The sequence below is a fragment of the Odocoileus virginianus genome, chromosome 33, assembly GCF_023699985.2.
Source record: "Odocoileus virginianus isolate 20LAN1187 ecotype Illinois chromosome 33, Ovbor_1.2, whole genome shotgun sequence".
Classification (NCBI taxonomy): Eukaryota; Metazoa; Chordata; class Mammalia; order Artiodactyla; family Cervidae; genus Odocoileus; species Odocoileus virginianus.
The window spans coordinates 3125852-3146235 of NC_069706.1; the positions used below are offsets into that span (position 1 = coordinate 3125852).

A 20384-nucleotide genomic window follows, 5' to 3' on the forward strand; every position below is an offset into this window, starting at 1 on the left:
CAAGCTCTGGGAGTTGGTGATGGGCAGGGAAGCCTGGTGTGCTGCAGTCCATGGGGTCTCAAGGAGTCGGACACAACTGAGCGACTGAACTGAACTGAGGGTGTACCAGTCAGATTCCCACCAGAATTTATTTCCAAACCTGCTCTGTCATATGCCAACACTGACAAGAATCCCCAGTGAAGTGTTATTCATCAAAGCTCCAAACTGGAAACAGTCCAGTGACCCTCAGCAGGAGAATGGAGAAATAAATCACAGTCACATCAAACAATGGAATAGTATAAAGCAATGAAAAAGGACAGAGTTCTGCTACCCGGGAGGTGGAGGAATCTCGCAGGCATGTGAGTGCCCAAAGGAAACCAGATACAAAGCAGTGCTTCCTGTGGGATTCCAGTGAGATGAATCACCCGTGAAGTTGAAAGGAAGAAGCCATCTACAATGACAGAGATCAAAACAGGGATTCCCTTGGATGGAGGGGTTTTGATGACATGACACAAGATTGTCCCCTGTGCTGCTCAGAATGCCCTGTACTTTGATCCGTTAGGTGGGTGTACACCTACATATGAAACTCACTGAGTTGTGTGTGCGTCACAGATGCTATATCTCAATAAAAATTAAAAAAAAAAAACTGCCAACACTGACGTGCAAAGCAGGGCCAGGGCCACAGGGAGGGTCCTTGGAATGGAGGGTTTCACAGAGGCCCTGTGTCTCTTTTGTCCCGTCTTGACCGGCTGCCGGCGCCAGGCATCAGGAGGGGAGGCTTGCAGTCTGTCCGCTGCCCAGGACCCCCCCCCCGCCCCCCACCGAGGCTCAGAGGTGCAGGGGTGCTGCTGTCTCACTGCCCAGCCCCACCTCCCCCTGCCCGGACGGCTCTGCACCAGCTGTGGAGCAGCTGCCTGGTTATATATAGCCTTGGGGTCCGCATGAAAGGAGCCTCATTCAGCGGCTCCTTCCTCCTGCCTTCAACTCTGCTCCTGAGCTGCCCTCCCTGCACCGCAAGCTTTAGTGTTTCTGGAACATTCCAGGTCCCACTGCTGGGCTACAAGTGGCTGTGGGAGGTGGGGGCAGGATCTCCCCTGCAGAGCCAATTCCTGGGGCTCTTCTCTCCTGACATGACCTCAGCTCTCTCAGGCCAGGCCCTGGGGTCTTGGGCCCTCAGCTGCCAGGCTATCTTCTGGGTGAAGGAACACTCACGGGAGGCCGAGGAGTGTTCAGTCGCTTCCCAGAAAGCTTGATGGTGGTCCTGGCCCTGCCCCTTCAGGATCTCCTGAGCCTCTGGCTAAAGAGGCTGCCAGCCTGTCCCCCTCACTTCTCCTGTGCCTGGTGCAGGCCCCCGGCCCCAGAGCTCCCGGGTCCAGGAGAGCTTAGTGAGGGGCTAGACCCTCCCGCCTCACCCACCCCTCTTCCAGTGGGCCTTCCAGAGCCTTGAATCTTTCCTCCAAGCTCTGTTAGGCCCAAGTCAGTCTTGTTCCTCTAAGCCAGGGTGCTCCCTCCACCACCCCACATCCAAAATGGGGGCACCTCGCCAGCTGCGCAGGGAAGGAACCAACCCCAGTGCCTTCTGGGGTTCCGCTCAAAATTCCACGAGAGGACCACCCCTGCCCCCTGGAACCACCCCCAACACACACAACAAGGTGTGAAACTCCAGCTCTTCTGTGTCCCCAATGGCAGGACACTTGCTGTAGAAGACGTGTTCTGAAAATGGGACCCAGAAATGGATTTAAAAATCAAATCTACTTTAAAAGCAATGAAAGTATCTGCCTTCTCTCACGCTCTCTCTCCCTTTCTCTTTTCTCCCCCTGCCCACTTCCCTCTCTCTTTCCTTCCCTCTTCTTCCTTCCTTCTTTCTCTCTGAACTTCCTTCCTCCCCACTTCCCTTCCTTGCTTCCTAAACTGGAGGATCCCCTAACTGGGGGGCCGGTCAGGGAAGCCAGATGTATGTGGATGTTCCTGGGCTCAAGCTGAGTGAGTGGAGGCCCCCAGGAGGTGCGATCGCCCAGCTCTGTGGACTGAGCGGCCCCAACTGGGAAGGGACGGTTTGTTCTGGAGCTGAGGAAGCTCCCATCTCCGCTGGGGGTTTTCTGTGACCTGTGTGCCGCTGACTGGTCAGGATCCCCCTTGGGCCCGTCCTATGCGGAGCTCATGGGGGCCAAGAAGTTATTGGCAGAAACACAAGAGCAAAATTAGCTTTCGTCCTCTGAGTCTGTGGCCGCCAGCCAGCATCTCCTTCCAATGCGAACCTTCTTATTTTCATTCTGGAAGTTTTTTGTCAGGTTTATTGCAAATGAAAGGGAGAGCAGGCAGAAACAAAGTGACATTTGCTGAGCTGGCTGGATTGTTTCTAAGTCTATTGTCAAGAGCACAGGAGAGAGAGAGTGTGTGTGTGCGTGTGTGCGTGTGCACATGCGCCTTTCCAGGGCACTCGCCTTGGTGGGGGCTTGAACTCAAGTTGCAGACGGGCCTTATTTTATGACCAGCCTTGGAGTCCCTAGGCTTGTCCTGTCCCTGCGTGCGTGATACGTGGGCATGAGGCCAAGAGATGGCGAGTGTCATTGTCAGTCACCACTGGAAACATATGCAGGACAGATGGGCACTAAACCCACTGGATAATGGAGAATTCTAATCAATTTCATTGGCATCAAAATTTTATGTTCCTGTAAACTTATGAAAGCCATGAAATTAAACTGACTGCTTCACAACAGACCAGAGTGAGTAATCTGACTGAAAAAAAAAAAAACAGAAAAAGCCCTCCAGAAAAACTAACTGATAAACCATAACTCAAACTAATACCCTTTTAAAAATGGAGACTGGGATCCTTCAGTCTTAACATTTATTGCCAGATCCCTTTGGCTAAGAGAATTTGTTATACAAGGTACGTTCCTCTTTTCCGGAAGAACGTGTGGCCTAGGTATGCTGGCTGCGTCTCTCCGGTTGGTGATGGACAAGGAAGGCCCCATCTCCGAGCATGCAGGGAAGGTCTGGGGGCCACCAGGTGACAATCCTACTGTCAGGAGAACCACCAGACCACCAAAGGAATGCTACTTAAAGGAATGCTTTCTGACTTCCACAAGAACTTGATAGCTGGGCGGTGGGGGGTGGGGTGTGGTGAAGAGGTGAACAGTGTTTCCTTTGTGGACAAAACCCTTTTGCCAGCAGGGCATTTGTTAATATAAAACATCTAAACACCCTCCTCCTCTTCTCCTGTGCACATCACTTCTGGCTAGGAGGGTCAGGCTTTTCTCCTAATAGATGGTTGGTTTGAATTTAAAAACCAAAGAAGAGTTCGTTCGGTCTTCTCCCCGGAGGCGCGCAGCTTCTCTGGGTGTCGTGTTTGCTAACCAGCTTCACACACCTGCTCACCCAACGCCGGCTAAAACAAAGTCAAGCTCAGAGTGAAGAGCGACATACTCCATGGTTGGTGCAGCCACCCTGATCCCATCACACGGGGAAAGCACGTTTCGTGAGTCCTCGGCTGGTGGGCTGTTTTCCGAATACTCTTACAACCCAGGGAATTGGCTGTCATGCGTCTAAGCAAAAAGATTGGGAAACTGGGCCAGTGAATAAGCGCTTACTTTGGATCTGTACTACTGATCCAAAAAAAAAAAGAAAAATCGCTGGAAAAAATGAGACCCTTTCTTCTATTTTGGCTCAAAACAGTCCAAAGCAAATAAGTTTTGTCTCCCTCCTGTCCATGAGCTCAGCTCAGGGTTGAACAAACTTCAGCAAAATCACAGCAAAAGCTCATTCCCCAGCAGCGCCCCGCCCTCAACTCCCCGCATCCTTGTTTCTTACCACTGAGGCCTCCCCAGACCTTTCTCAGCAGGAGAGACCCCGGGCGGGGTGGGGGGCACTTCTTTGTTCTCTTTCTCTACTTGTCTGTCTGCACGTCCTGCTGAAGGGAAGGCGCTCCTGCACCTTCCAATACTGACAGTGGCCCTTGAGGCCCTGGACACTGCTAGCCACTCTGAGCTCTGGATACTTGTTCTCAAGCAAAAGGAAGCTGACAGTGGCCTGGTGCGAAGCAGGCTGAACCCAGGCTGCAGCCCCTGTTCCCTGAAATGCCTGCATCTGGATTAAACTGGAACAACGAGGTTTTGACCCCTTGGGCTGCACGGTGAAGCCACACTGTGAGCTCTGTGAATGGCACTGCATTAAAAAGAGGTCTCAAGAGGGTGTGGGGGTGGGGGGGATCCAAGAAGGAGGGGATATATGTATTCAAGGGGCCTTCCGGGTGGCACTAGTGGTAAAGAACCCATCTGCCAATGCAGGAGATGTTAAGAGACATGGGTTCAAACCCTGTATCGGGAAGATTCTCTGGAGAAGGGAATGGCAACCCACTCCAGTATTCTTGCCTGGGAAATCCCATGGACAGAAGAGCCTGGTGGGCTACAGTCCATGGGGTCACAGAGAGTCTGACACAACTGAAGCAACTTAGCACACATAGCCGATTCACTTTGTTTTACAGCAGAAACTAACACAACTCTGTAAAGCAATTATACTCCAATAAAAAATAAATAAATCTCAGAAGTCTCACAGATAAATTCATTTTCTGGTTGATAATTTAAGGTAAGCACATTTTCCACTTGGAAATTGTGCCATGCCCAGAATAAACAAACAACAAAATTTGAGTTAATTATACTGTATTTTGAATTGTTTTCCCAGCTTTTCTGAATGTATCACATAATGTTTTTTTCTGATACAGTGAAAACATTTGAATATACAATAGATTACAAGGCCTGTAGTGACAAATTAAAGATAATGTGCTTTTTAATCTATTTACAGAAACAGCTTGATAGTTCACAGATACAATTCTTCCTGTTTTTTTTTGGTTGTTGACAGAACATAAGCAGTTTCTTACATTATTTTTAAAATTTACAATTAGGCTCCTTCCCTTTATCTGGAAGGAAATGGAGTTCCCCCTCTCAGCAGTGCTTTCATCTTGTGGAAAAGAGGTGACAGGAAAAGTGCAGATGAGAAGAAGTTCGGAGAGGAAGAGAGGAAGAACCACGGGCAGGCTCAATATAACATGACAATTAAAAAAGTAAACTATTCATGCTCTGGAACGGAAGGACGATTTACTGCCTTGCATGAGTGCTGTCTTGTTCTCCACAAACACGTGCAGTGTGCAAGAATGCCCATTCTAGGATGGAGCGTGCAACCACCCAGGGCCAAAACGCTGCTGGAACAAAACCGCTGTTGCCCCTTCATGGTGATACAACGATGTAAACAAGGAAAACAGGCCCCGGCGACCCATCAGGACGAAGCTGTCAGGGTGGGGTGACACTGCCCTGTCACGTTACAGAACTGGTTTTGGTAGGAGCATGAGTGCATGGATCGAGACGGTGGATATTGATTTTAGTAACTGGATCATCCTAGGGAAAAGCTCCATGCTAAAACAATGTCTGTTACAAATCATGAAATTGACACAGGGTTTCTAGAGGATGTTAAGGCTTTGGGTTTTTCACTGGTGTTTGTTTGTGTGTTACTGGTGCTTCGGTTGAATGCAGTAGCGTGAAGTGGGTGTGCCCCAGAGGCCTGTCCTGGCACAACCCACCCGATGGCTTATGATGTGGGGCAGCGGTGGCACCCGAGGGGCTGGGCCCTTGTTGTATTAGGTCACAAAATGCTGGAGTCCCACTTCGCTGATCCACTTCTCTAGGTGTTCCCAGCTGGTCCTCTTCTCTGTCTCTGACCATCCCCAGGTCCAAGGACAGCTGTGGGGACTCCAGGACCATGTGTGGCATTGGTGGGATTCTATTTGGCTTCCACGAGGGCCTGAGAGTCTGGCTTGCTGCTGCCTGGGCCAGCCCAGGACTGGAGGGATGAAGAATCTCTTCCTGAGCCTGGATCAGGCCCTAAGCCCCAGCTTGCTGCTCGGGCAGCTTCTTGAGGCTAAAACTGGAAGGGACTGGCAGATGGTCTCCTGAAGGGTGCAGGGTGTCACGGCCTGCCCCAGACCTGGCAGCAGCTTGTGCTGAGGGGTTTGCAGCATCTCAAGCTGGGCTGGAGCATGGGGCTGCCTTCCTGTACTGCAGAGGGATGAGAGAGGAAAGCCAATCTCCTCCTGGTGGCCAGACTGTCTCAGGCATGTGGGATGGTCACGCTGGCGCTACAGAGCTCCTGCCAGAGGTCACCCACGAGGCTGTTGCTATGGGAACAGATGCAGGAGGTCTTATGTTTGCGATGGTGACAGAAACCACCAGTCAGGGGGAACACAGACAAACTTTCGGAGTCTCGGTAACTACTGAACGGCGAGTTCACAAGAACACGCCAGGTTTTCTCTCAAAACACGCAGGTCTGAGTCTATTGTAATCCTGCCAACATAATGGACAGTGACAGGAGAAGATGAGGAAATTGGGAAATGAGCTGCTGAAGGGATTGAAGCGGCACACTGTATTGGCTATGTAAGAAAAGTGACTTGAAGAATGTAGATCACTGTCCATGTGATTCATGCAATAAATTCATTTTGTCACATTTGAAATGTTTTTTGCAAAAGGATGTTTTTATCCTAAAGTATCTGGATAAGTGCTTCAAATCTCTTTTTTTCTTCCAAGTAATTTTACCTTATCTTCTTAGATTTAGGTTTTAGTTCAATCAATTTCCGAAGGCTCACATAAGTCACATTCTTCAATATTAAAAAACAAACAACCAACTGAATCCAAATGCTCTCTAGGTATTTTGGTAGATTAGGGTCTTTAGGAATCTCTGGAAGTCCTTGACTGAAATCTTGGGAAAGCACAACTCACATGCAATTAATAATAGAAACAGGAAACCAAGGACAACATTCAGCCATGCTCTTCTGCACTAAGTGAACACTCTAGGTGTATCTGCAATGCCACCAGAAGTCTTTACTCTTGAGGAAGAAGAGTCAGGATTCCGGCAAATCAAAATTACCGAAGACAAGTTCCACCAACTCACCATTTTGCCAAGATTTGCTTCCAAAAGGCAGACTATCTGTTTCCTCTGTCCTTTGTAAATAGTCAACAGAGTTGGTTTTGGCATGGAAATTGTGAATTATTTTATAATATTTCAAGTTAAATGGCTAATGTTTTTTTCTTTTCCCTATAATACTTCCCTGAAATACTGCTGGAGATGTACATACAGATATATAAAGGCATTTCAAAAGCAATATAACATTACATATAATAATAAATTTATTGTGTAATCAACAGTTAGGGGAAAAAGAAACCCGGATTTTGTGTTAAAGGGATGTGATCTAGTTCTGTTACATTAGCAGGACACACATGACACTAATATAATCTGTGTTTCACACGGACCTTTCTGAAGGCACCCACGTGTTGCAAACTTTGCCTCCATTCCCTGATGGTCTTGGTTAGCAGATGGATACAAGTCCACACAGACACTTGAATAAGTTGAAAACTTCTCCATTCTAAGAAGACACTAGACAATAACACCTTAAACATTCTACACATAATTCAAGTAGCCAGTCTTACAAAAAGAAGGGGAGAGGGAGAGAAGGGGAAATGGATTTACCTTGCTAGTCCCTTCCTGACCTACTGCCTAATCTCACCATTTAAATGCACAGTGTCTCACCCCACCACCTGGATTCTTTATTCTTTTCTTGTAAAGGAAGGGGCTGTCAAGTCAGGAGATGGTCTGGATTGACAGGGTGATCTGTCTCTGGCTTTGAAGCTGGAAGTCACTGGTAATGACTGGCTGAGGATGGCCAGCCACTCAGAGACTCTGAACCTGAGCTTTCAAACCTGTTGGACAGAAGAAAACTCCTCCACCTTAAGTGAGGTATGGTGAAGACAGAAGGGGTTCCAGGTGCTTTGAGTTCCTTGGCAGAAAACTGTCATAGAGTGAGAGGCTGCCTTATGTGCAGAGGCACATTTGCATATGTGAGAACTTAATTTTGTGGCTGAAGAGTTACTTTCTTTAAATTGATAAAGCATCTGCTCCAAAGTGTTGCCGTAGGTTTGTCTGTACTCCTGAAGTTTGGGAGTGAGGCAGCATAGCACTGAAACCTACTTGGGAGGTCAAAGGTGATGGTGGGCAGGGGGCAGGGGCCGCAGGTAGAGAGGAGTGGCCTCCATGAGACCGAGGCTGGAGCTGGGGACTGGAGGCTGCGAAGCAGGGAGGGCTGGAGATGGAAGCCTTGGGCGCCAGGGTGTCTGTGCCCAGGGGACGCCCAGCGCAGCGTGCTCAGCCACGTCACTCTCCTTCAGCTTCCTTCCTGGAATCACATGGACAAGTCCAAACGGTTCCTGCTTTCTGTGATCACTCCTCTTGCCCTGTCAACCTACAGGGCAAGAATTTTGCTTGCTGAGTAGATGGAGGAGGTCAGAGGAGGACAGAGGAGGAGCAGCTCTGAGAACGCTGCAGCCTGCTGCAGGCCCCTCGGAAGGAGGTAGGATGGACAGAGGCTGTGGTCCTCTGACCCCCAGCAATTCCCGGGGAGGCAGCGGGGGCATGCTTCACTGATGGTGTGGCTCCTGAAAGACTGCCCCCAGCCTGGTCCGTCCAGGCCAGTGCCTCATCCTGCCCAGCTCTGAGACCCCAGGCGCCATCCAGAGAGGACTGTTTTAAAAATAAAATATACGACCAATGTGGAGTGCCCCCTCCCTCACAGAGGGACCAACACAATACTGGTGCAGCTGATTTTTCTGAATGGTACTTCTTCTGTTGCCCTTTCTCCATGGAAAGACTGAATACTCCATGAGACCATGAACACGAAAATCATCAGAACAGACGACACTAAAGAGCCACTGTTTAAAAATGTCAGCAAGGACAGGGGGTCTCAGAATTCTTTTCAGTTTCCTTGTGGGGTTCCTAGTGGGAGAGCCCTCAGGAAAAGCAGTGACTGACCCCAGGGTCCCCTCAAACAGCCTCAAGTGGACGATGCAACCACGCCGGAGGGAGCTTTGGCATGCGGTAGGTGCTCAGTGCATACTGTCTGAATGCTAGTTATCTGTTGGAAAGACTCTGACGAGCTTCGTCTTTATACTGTAAAGTTCTTTGAGTGCCTCTTCAGATGTACTTAGGTAACTTGGACATTGAAGTCTAAAATATAATTGGATTGGAAATGCATATATCAACAAGCAGCATTCATCTGTTTATTCACATTTCCAATGGAGAGTCCAGAAATGTGTGGAAACTTCACCCGCAGATGCTTGCAATTAAAAATCACCATCCATCCTGTCATTGTAGATCACGGGTATTTTGGTTTGGATCAAGGAACATGAAGTGAGTTTATGTGCCTTTTTTTTTTCCCCTGGAGAAAGGAGTCACAGCTTTCATCAAATTATCAAAGGCTCTGTAAGCCCTCCCCTGCTGAAAGGTTAGGAATCGCTGCTGTTGGTGACTGAGATTTCAGGAAGCGCTCAGATTGCTCAATGTCTGACTGCATAATTCCTTCCTCCTTCCGACTTTCAGGCCCAGCAAGGATGTGAGAATTCCCCATGCTTGGGTTATGCTGATGTAAAGTTAACAATGCTTTGAAGTCATGTTATTTAAAAAACAATTTTTACAAAGGAAGAGTATAAAAATAGACACTTGGGGAGATTTTGAGTTTATGCCTATGTGGTGAGCAAGTGTGTACTTTTTCTTAATCACTTCCTCTCGCTATCTGCTGCCCCAGTCCACTTCCTCTCCCTGGCACTTAGGATCCAACCAAGGTGGCCACCATGACAGATTTCCACAGCAGAGAAAAGCCGCCACGCGGAGAGATTTCAGCTGAAAGAAGTTGTCTCCAGCCCCAGCATAACGTCCATGTGAAAGCCACACTAAACCACACCACTGGACAAGCTGGTGTGACCCAAAGACCCCAGTTACCCAGAGACATGTATTAGGCAGGACAGTCCAAGAGCTCAGAGATCACTTCCCAAGAGACCAGAGAAAAGGCCAGACCTCAACTTGGGTAAGGTCAATTCTTTGCACTTATTTCAGAACTGTCTCTAAAATGCAAGCTAAAGTGTTTTTTTTTTGTTTTGTTTTGTTTTTTTAAAGGGACAGAATAGATGAAAATGAAAGTGAAAGCGAAACCACAAATGGAAAGACCTGGGGCTTGCTGCAGAGAATTAGAGGTTGCCTTTTGAGAGACTGTTAGAGAAAGCTCCTAAAGTCCCTGGGGTGTCCTTCCTGAGAGAGAAATGCAACAAAGACTGCTGTTTCCTCACCTCCTGGAAAGTTCCTGAAGATGCCTGCAGTACAGACTCAGAGGAAAGAGCACCCTTGTCAACAAGTGCTGTCCTCACGGGTTCCAGGATCACCTAGACGCTGGGTGCCTCCAAGCTGATGAACAAGTCCTGGGCCACGTCCGCATCCCCCTTCCCTGAGTCGACAAGAGCATCCTTGCTTTGCAGTTGTACCTAAATACCGCCAGGAAAAACCATGGGGGAAGGTGCTAACCCCCAACAGAGCCAGCATCTGGCTCCAGGTATGGAGGTGCTGTGAGCCCCTGTGATGTGTGAAATGGCATGTGCATTTTCTGTCAAAGACACTCTGAATTTAAACAGATTCTGAACTGGGTCTGTGACCTTCCCCGTGACACAGGCCTCCCAGAACTCTGTAAGGGAGAGGCTATGTGGGCACATCCTTTTAAAAAACTGACTTCATTTTCTCAGTCAATTGCTTGAGATATTGTGGGAGAAACTCTTTAGGAGGCCTAATAAAATCAGGATATGGTCTCAAACAAAATTTGTGCTGTAACCTGCTTTTGTTAAAAAGTCCCATGCATAAATAAATACTTCTCAAAAAAAGTTAACTATAGCAAATACAGTCATTTAACACACACACACACAATAGGGTTTTGAGTTGCCTTGTTTTCAAAGTCACAATGTAAAAGACCCGCAAACCTTATTTCAGCCACAGTTGGCCGGCAAGGAGGACTGCTGTAATCTCAGAAGTGGTACCAATCTTGTCAGTGAGGAAATACCAGGCAGCAAATGTTGAGATTTTAGAGTATTTTAATGTTCATTTCTTTGGGGTGGTGGGGAGTGGGGTGCATTTTGAAATTATCAGGATTAACAATTCAAAAAGGTAGAGCAAAGGAAAGATGGAGAACTCAAACAGTTGGTTCTCACGAATTTAATTTCAGATTCTAGGCATGACGTGATTTTCCGAAACAACCACCAAAAAGTGCTTACCTCGAAAACCTAGAAATGCAAACGCGGACAGACCTTTGGAAACTACAAATCACGACAGCCCACATAACGGGAAGCACGCGGCCCTTTGGCTCTCAGTGTCAAGTGCAAATGTGCGGGCGTCTCCACAGCACGGTCAGGGTCACGGAGCTGTGGGGAGCCTCCAGGCTCTGTGAAGGTTTCATAACTGATGCTCTGCGTTTGTCTGCCTTGGATACAATTCTGTGTGCTTGTTTATATGGATTTGTACATGGAGAATTTGATCAGACCTGAGGCCAAGAAGAAAACAGCGATTGCAACTCAAAGCAACTATATTTACACACATTCAATTCTGAAGTATTGCTTCCTGCCCTAAGTTCACAGGAGGTATACCGCTCTGAAGGATGCCTCCACTGAATCGGTAGTGCCTGAGACTGCTGCTCAGAAGTCTGTCTTCAGCAACCGGCTGTGTCGGAGGCCCAGTGCAGCCCCTGCGGACACTCCGTGGTTCTGCGCTGAGGTACGCTTCTGAGCAGCGGCTGGGAGGGACCCAAGTCACGAGTGGAACACCCAGAGGGAATACCTGTACTGGTTGCTTAGGAAGGCTCGGGGTGTTTTTTAAAGACAATTTAAACTGTCCTTTGAAGGTTCCCATTTGCACAATGCTGAACTGGGCCGGCGGGGGTCACCACACTATCCCTGTTATCTGCTGCCCCTTGGCTTCCTAGGAATCACAAACAACCTTTGCAGGAGGGGAAGGAAAAAAAGAGTTTTCAAGGGAGGAAGCATGTGCAGAGATGAGCTTTGTGGAGCAGAAAAGCAGAGAACTCAGCAACCGCCCAGCAGCCCCTGGCCACCACGGTAGCTGCAGAGCCTGGGGCCCATGGATGGGGGGACAGAGGATGAGGGCCATACATGACACCCACCTTAATACTGATGGAAGGAACCCCTGACGTGCCCAGAACCCTGACGGACAGGCAGAGCATCAGGTAGTGTTTCTAAGAAAAAATAAAAATTCTGCGGTATTTTATAAGAATACATTCTTTAGAAGCAAGAGGTATTGTCACAGTCATCCTTTCTCCGGTGTTGGAAGACCAACAGTCTGACAGCAAAACCTGAAGGCAAATCCCCCTGGACGTGGAGATTCTGGCTTATGACTGCGCTGCTGGGGGCCTTCCCAGGCACGTCACTAGGGAGCTGGCTGATCCAAGTCAATACTTCATGGTGCCGGGGAGGGCAGATTCTGTGTGAGTTTGGCAAGGAGGAGTGATAAAGGGACTTGGTGCAGATGCAAAAGCTACACAGAGATTTGCTGGGGACAAGAAAACGCACAGGGCACGTTGGTGAAGGCCTCACACAGAGGAGGAGCTAGCCCTCCCCTACCGCATGGGCTGCAGCCACCGTAAGAGGGAGGGGTCATGTGACTGTGACAGGACAACTCTGGCCTGAGTTCAAGTCTACATAAACTTCAGACTCAATGTGGCAAAACAATTACAAGGGGGATAACGGGATTCGTAACAAAGGGCACAGAAGTGAGTTCTGTGCTCACTTGGGTTTTCTGTACTCCCCCAGGTTCCAACACCGCATTTACATCCAGACGATTCTGCCCCTACTGACAGTGTAAGAGCTCCACCTAAAGAGGACTGGGGTCCACTCACCAGGCCCGATCCCGCCACAGACAAGCGCTGCGCAGGCTGAGAATGGAAAGAACGGAGAAACTTCCCAAAAGTGGAGGCCAAGCGTTACCTGCCAGCCCTGGTGCTCGGCCCAGACCTGCTTCACACTGAGCTGTTCTGACCCAGCTCCTGCCATGGGCAGACCCCATGGGCGAGGGGTAGGAGCAGAGCTTTTGCGTTCAAAGTGGTGGCCGAGGGTGCCCCAACCCAGAGCATGGGCCATGCCCACTGGGGTCCTGCTCCTCAGGGGAGACGGCCCTGGGTGGCTGGAGCTCTAATGGCCCCATCTTCATCTTTCCGCTGTGACCTACCCTCCGCTCCAAGCCTAGTTCCCTTCACTAGAGAGAACAGCCCAGCAACCCTCCCCGAGACACACACGGTTCCTGATAAATAAATAAATAAATAAATGCAACCCTCGGATGTTTATTTTGCGTTTCCCTCTGGGACGAGTCAGCTTCAAAGATGAGCCCCTCCACCCCGGCTGGAAGACCCCTCAGGGCGGGGGAAGAATGGAAAAGGGCTTTTAGATACCTGAGGCCTGGGTTCACAAGCTGTGAGACCGATTGGCATTTGGAATCTTGGCCTGCATGAGGAGGAAGCCCTAAAGCCGCTTGGGTGTGGGGGGCCAGTGGGTGCAGCCACAGCCCCCGAGGGCCCGAACGCCCTAGAAGTTGCGGGTAGGGGGTTGCCGGCTCCTCGAAGTCCTCAGCCTGCGCCCCCAGCACCCCGCCCAGTGAGTCACTGGCACTTGATCTCATATTCATGAATACAAGTGTGTGTGCGTGTATGTGTTTACATAGAAAGGTCAGGTCACTGGAAAAACACTAGTATGTATACAGGAAAAAAAAACCTCAAAAACATTATATTAGCCAAAAAAAAAAAAGTGTCTCGTGAGAAAAAGCAATAAAAATCTGATTTTAACCACAGCTTCTGTTTTAACGTCTACCACCACCCAGCGCCACACCCTGGCTGCGCTTCCCTGGACTCCAGGGCGCGCCAGCCCCTGAAGGCACTTGTTCTCCACGCTTCTGACGGTCACACCGAGTGGGGGAAGGGGAAGGAGGCAGATGAAAGTGAACCCTGAACGACTGTGATCCACACAGAAGTTAGGGCTGCAGTAACCACACGACACCACGTCTGGGGACGGGAACGGTGGCGCCTGGACGGACAGAGCACCGCGGGCGGGCTGGGCCACGTCACGCCCTCTTTGAGACGTTGAGCTTGGTGAGTTCGTTGGCTTCCTCCATCCCGGCTTCTTCACAGTCGCTTTTCTCTATGGCTTTGCCGAACCGACACCTTTCTTCGGCTCTGATGGGCTCCTTCCAGGGTCTCTTAGCAGACGGGTGAGCGTCCCTGGTCTGGGCGTTGTTCTCAGAACCCAGGGACACCTGGTCCGGGTTCTGAATGGAAGGCACCAGGTTGGCTATCTCGTCTGTGGGGGAGCGTCCGATACTGCCATCCACCTGGACGCGGATGTCAGGAGAGATGGACAGCTGGTGCTGTGGCACCAACCCACTGTCCGTGCACTTGGGGTACAGGTAGGTCTTCATCTGGCCTTTGCCCTTGACGTTCACCGTCCCTCGGTAGTCGAACTCATAGCCCATCTTGCTCAGGACGCGGTAGCTCTCCTCGCTGACCTGGATGCGGCACTCCACGCCCGTGGTGTCCATCCTGCTGGCGATGTTGACCGTGTCCCCCCAGATGTCATAGAGCAGCTTGGTGGTGCCGATGACGCCCGCCGTCAGGGGCCCATGGTTGAAGCCCACCCTGAGCTTGAAGTTGAACCACAGCATGTTGTTGTTGAAGTCGTCCACCACACGCATCATCTCCTTGGCAAACTCGAAGAGGATCTGCAGGTGCTCCTGCGGGTGGCTGCCGTCGCGGCACTGCGTGGCGTTCAGCCCGGACGCGGCCATGTACGTGGCCCCGATGGTCTTGATCTTCTCGATGCTGCTGTAGTCCGGCTTGCTCAGGAGCTCGTCGAAGTCCCCGATCAGCTCGTTGAGGACCCGGTAGCACTCCTTGCCGCCCTCGTAGTTCTCCTCGTAGAACTCGCTGAAGTTCACGATGCTGGCGAAGATGACGCCTCCGCTGTCGTGGTTCTTGGAGTAGGTCTGGGACACCTTCAGCTGCTCGGCCACGTGGTAGGGGATGATGTTCCTCAGCAGCCAGTCGGCCTGGTCCCTCATGCTCTGGATCTTGGTGCGGTGCAGGTCCGCCTCCACGTCCCCGTGGTAGTGCAGGCGGTAGCTGACTTCGAACTCTCGGTTCAGGAACCAGACCAACAGGAGCAGGAGGAAGAAGACGAGAATTACCTCCTGGCCGATCAGGCTGGCTGGACTCCTGCTGTCGTGAGGCAGCGAGGTGTTGCACAGCTTTCTCGTGGAGCTGGAGGGGAAAGAGAGGAGAGAGGGCGTGCCTCCTGAAATGTATCTTTAAGGAAAGGTTACTGCCCAGCACTTCCAGGTCCGAGCCAGCCCTGCCTAACCAGCATCCTGCACAGAGTTCTGTGCAGCTCAAACCTGCTGTCACCTGCAGCTGCCAAGTGACCTGTTTCTGTTTAGAAAGATGTGGCGAGGTAGAGTCACTCTTGTAAGATTTCTATATTAAGTGTTGTTTTTCAGAAGTCTTGAGCTCCTTGATTTTTAAAATCTTTTTTGTTTTCCCAACTTTCTAGTTTGAAAAGTCTCCACCTTACAAAAAAAGGTTAAGACACTAGCAAAACACACATTTGTACACCATTCTCCTGCATGAAACTGTTGTCAACATTGTGCTACTTTGCTTCCCCGCCCCCTTTGTCAATACACACTCCACACATGGGGTACACACGTGCATGCACATTCACACAGGCACACTTTGCTGAATATTCTGAAAGCAAGCTGCAGACACCAGGCCACTTCAGTCCTGAACTGCTCAGGACCTGTCTCCTAAGAGCAAGGCCATCTCCCTGGGAACCATACCACACTGCCATACCCAAGATACTTCATATCCATATACTTTGATACAATCTGCCTGCTCCCTGCTTCCCACTCCCCCACCCGGGTCAGCTCTGTTTTACCAAAGTCATTTAGGACAACTTTAACATTTAAATATATATATATATATAATGTATACTTTTAAGAGTAACATGCTATAAGAAACTCAAACATTATAACCAATGGAAAATGAGCGTCTTTCCTATGTGGTGCCCTTTCGCACTATTCTAACCCTTGGCTGTGCAGTCACAACCAGACGCTGGGTGAGGGTGCTTGACTTCGCCCATCTTTGGGCTTCTAGGAACAAGGTTGCAGCTGGTACTCCCAAGTGCATCTTTGTGCATATGAAGGAGCCTGTCTATGGGATAAATTCCTGAGCATGGACCTGCTGAGTCATGTAAAATATCGCACTTAGAATTCCAGTAGAAATGTCCAAACTACCCTTCTAAAGGTGGAACCCATTTCTCTTCCTTCTGATGACCGAGTCCGCTCGGTCTGTTTTGCGGCTCCACGCAGTGTGGTGAAGGTGCTGTAGGGCCACAGCTGGCACCCGAGGACTGAAGATGAGCATGGGCTACTGCCTCTTCTAAAGTTTATTCTTTAAGTAGAATTTTTTTTTTTCCACTTAAAAATACTACATACTCAGCATAGAAAGGTTAGGGCAAAAGTAGAAAGAAAGAAAAGATTCACTGTCATTGTACTATCCAGAGGCGATCACTGTTAATGCTTGTTGAATTTCCTTCTCATCCTTCTTCTATTAGCTTACATGGCTGTGATTGCTCTGCTTATGTAAACTGTTCCCTGCTGTACTCTAAAATGCACAGAGAGGGCTGCTGGGTCACTTATAGGAATATAATTATATACAAAACAGATGGATCCTGAGTGTAGAGAGTGCCATGGCACAGAAAGCTCAATTCTGTAATCAGAGTGCTTTAAATGAGTTTCACTGTTAGCAGTAACTTAAGGATATTAAAAATAACGAAACTGACCAATCTGGCCATAACGCCTTCCATGAAACATAGTCCCAAAGGCCCCAGCCTTGGAGTAATGGCCCGACTGGCGCCCCCGCAAAGAGCTCTGGGACCCTTGGGCAGGTCACACCACCTTTCAGGTCTGTTTGCTCATGTGTAAACTGAAGATGGGCTGGAGTATGGCTAAGTCTCTACCGGCCCAAGGGCCTGGGCAGAAAGGGCCTGAGGCTGTGTCGTAGAGAGGCCCACGGGCAGGGCACCCTAGGTTGGCATCAGGAGCTTGGCTTTGGGGCATTCCCGCCAGTCCCTGAGGAGAGGGGCTCACTGTGCCTGGACTGCTTGTACAAACAAGAGTGTGTGCTGGGCACTTGCCCTTCCTCCAGAAACCTGGGACTTTGGAACCTGCCAGGCAGAGGGTGCCCATGTGATGCGCTTCCCCGGCGGGCGCTGCACACCGGCTGTCACAGCTCACAGCTGGGGGTTTCAGCACATCCTGCACGACCCCACTGGGCGCAGACTCCTGAACACAGGTGTCTGGTCTCCTCCAGGCTTCGTCTCACGCACCCTTGCCCCTGACGTTTGTGCTTTCTGTCCTGTTTGCTGTATTAAACCATGGTCATGGGTACAACCATGTGATGAGTTCCGAGTCCCCCAAGAGAATGATCTCTGCGCGTGGGTGGTCTTGGGGACCCTGACTTCACGCCTAAGAACCAGGAACCAAAAAAGGCCTCTGTGGCAAGATTCACCACACTCCACTCATTTATTTTGCCAACTGTCACTTAATTAAATGGCAAAACATACTATGAATCACAAGCACTAAATATAACTCTTTGAGGTACTGAAACAGATCCATGTGCAGCCCCTTAAGACCTCTGGCTGGCCCAGAGGAGGGGAGAGTCTGGAGGGAGGAGTCTTCCCTGCGTGAGCTCCTCTCCTTGGCTGAGGAGCTGGCCTTTCCTTTGTTTCTCCGAAGAGGCAACACTGAGGAAGCCTCTGTATGGGGAGATGTCACTGAGGCTTCAGGTCATCTTGGAACCAGGCAGTGTAGAATCCAGAGGGAGAAGTTGGCAGGGCAGAGGAGCCGACTGCGCTGCGGCCAAAGCCGGCAGCGTGGCCCAAGCCTGGGACGGGCACGGCCAGTCTGCTCTGGATGGAGCAGGGGAATGTGAGAAGTGGCGGGTGGGAGAGGGAGAGGGAACACCGGCACTGCCTGCTCTGGCCTTTGCTTAAAAAGGAGGGAGGTTCAAAAGGGAGGGGATATGTGTATACCTATGGCTGATTCATACTGAGGTTTGACAGAAAACAACAGAACACTGTAAAGCAAGTATCCTTCAATTAAAAAGAGAGAGAGAGAGAAAAGGAAGGGTCCTAGTGCACAGACTGTCATGTCGAGCCCTGGGCTGCCCTGCAGCCAAAGAGATCTGCCACCAGCGGGTGAGAGAATTACCTCCACTCTACACCTGTGTTTCTTATTCTACTGCAGAAGGGATAATGAAGGCAATAGCTCTACTCCTAAATGCAAATAGTGAAGGTCAGTCCCTAAAGGAGGGATTTTATATGAAAAAATGCAAGAGACAACTCAACAGGTGGACAAATGGAGGTTACAGTAAGATAGAGTTCATTACCACAGAAGAGAGGGATTACAAAATAGAGAGAAACAGAAAACACAGACCACTGGTCATCCTAGCCAGCTCAACATGGGATGTGTCAACATTCTGGTGTATTTCAATGCCATTTAAAATCTACGCTTAGGATGGGTGCAGGGACCCAGGAGGAGGTGTGATGGGGAGCTTCTGCGCTGCAGTACTGTTTCACTTCTTGGTCTGGGTGGCAGTTAAATGGGTGTGTTCACTTGTGAAAATTCACTGAGCTGTTCTTCTCATCTAGGGACTTTTCTGTGCAAATGTATTCTACTTCTATTGTCACTTTAATTCTCCTTCCCAACATCTAAACGTACACAGATATTTAATTTAATTATAGAAATAGAAAAAAATCACCACTTGCCATTAGATCATAAGTATTACATATCTTACTTTTTAAAATATATAATGAAATACCTACCTGTAGCTATAAGACATATGCAATTTCACATAAAAATGAAAGATGAAAAATCATGAATGCTTTCCATAACTTCCATATTTTAATGGCTGCAATATTTGGGTACCTGTTTCATAACTAATTTCTCTTTTACTGACAACTGAAGTTGCTGATGAACATTCAATATTATAAAACACTATGATCAATATTTGGGGGCATGTGGCCTTTACCAAACGCTGGCTGAATTATTTCCTCAGCAGATAAGCTTAAAAAATAGAATTATTAGGCTAAAGGTGATGAACATTTTTAGGACTATTTTTTATAGACTGTCAAGTTACTTTACCATCTGAAAAGTAATGAAGCATGGCAGAAAAAGCATGGCCTGGCAGTGACGGAGGCAAGGGTTAAAACACTGCCAGTTACTAGCTGTGTGTCCACAGGCAGGTTCCTTAACTTCTCTGACCTTCAGCTTCCTTATCTGGAAACTAGGGACAAAGTCTCCTAATGTATGAGGTTATTGTGCAGATTCAACAAACCTATATTAAACACCACCATCAATTCGTAAATTTGCCATTCCCTGGCCTGCACTGGATATCCATATGGTAACATTTTGAAGGAAAAATGTAGAAGCTCAGAGGGAATTTTGTAGTTTAACTGTGCAAGGACTTAGGGAGTAGTGTATTTATCTCCTACGACGTTTCCTGTTTTGTGATTTCTCTGTCTCTCATCTATGCAGGTCTTAATTAGCTCTTTATGTAACAGTCCCACAGATATTTATCTCAGTGTGCTGGCACCACCCACTCGGTCAGACTTATTTTTTTGTGAATGTGGTTTTATTTAGTATTTGTAAGGCTGGAAAGTTATCTCTGTCTTAAAGACTTGAGAACTGATTAATTTTGTTTTTCTAGATATTTATATACTTTCAGATAATTAAAAAAATTTTGAGTTCAATTTATTTAGAATTAAATTTTGATGTTTATAGTAAGGAAAGGACCCAACCTTTTTTTTTTCTTCTCCAAATTTCTAGTGAGTTATTTAAAAATATTTTAGGGAATAAAGTACTGTGTGATTTGTGAGATTTTCTTTGTAACAGTCGTATATAAAAGGTTGTATATAAAATTAAACCAAATCTGATACCAGAATCCTTTGCTTTTTGAAAGTTGGCTTTTCACTGCTTTGCTTGGATGAAAGATCTATACTAGTACCTGTTTTTGCTAATGAAAGGAATGTGAAGGGGATTTTGGCCTTTAGGGGAAAAGGCAGAAAGTAAAAACAGAGCTCTGCGTCTGCTCTGCAGTGAATGCTAGAAAGGCAGCACCGCCCTGAAAGGAGGGAGTCCTCCCCAGCTTCCACTCTCAGCATCGCCGCATCGGCCACCGCAGCTCTGAGCTGTGAGCATCAGCGCTTCACCTCGAAGCGTTCTGTGCCTCCGACAGCAGGCTGTGTCCTGCGGTAACTGCTGCTCCACAGTGAGGGTTAGGAAAGTTTTCACAGGAACGCCACTGGCAAGACAGCAGGAGAAACCTGCCTGTGTCTTAGCAGTCATTCACTTTCCCAATGAGATATTCTAAATACGATCTGCTACTTTAATAAACAGATATTTTCCGCTTACTCTTTTAAGAGTGAGTATGTTGTTCTTTTTAT

The 20384-nt window shown here is 48.7% G+C and overlaps 1 protein-coding gene across 1 annotated transcript in view; it reads right to left on the reverse strand.

Annotated features, from left to right (window-relative positions):
- Positions 1 to 10907: 10907 nt before the first annotated feature.
- Positions 10908 to 20384, reverse strand: part of ADCY9 (adenylate cyclase 9) — a 101098-nt gene continuing 91621 nt past the window's right edge. Inside the window, exon 11 of the mRNA XM_070460801.1 lies at positions 10908 to 15145. Coding sequence (XP_070316902.1) covers positions 13954 to 15145 — 1192 coding nt within the window. The 3' untranslated portion in view covers positions 10908 to 13953. The remainder of the gene's footprint in view (positions 15146 to 20384) is intronic.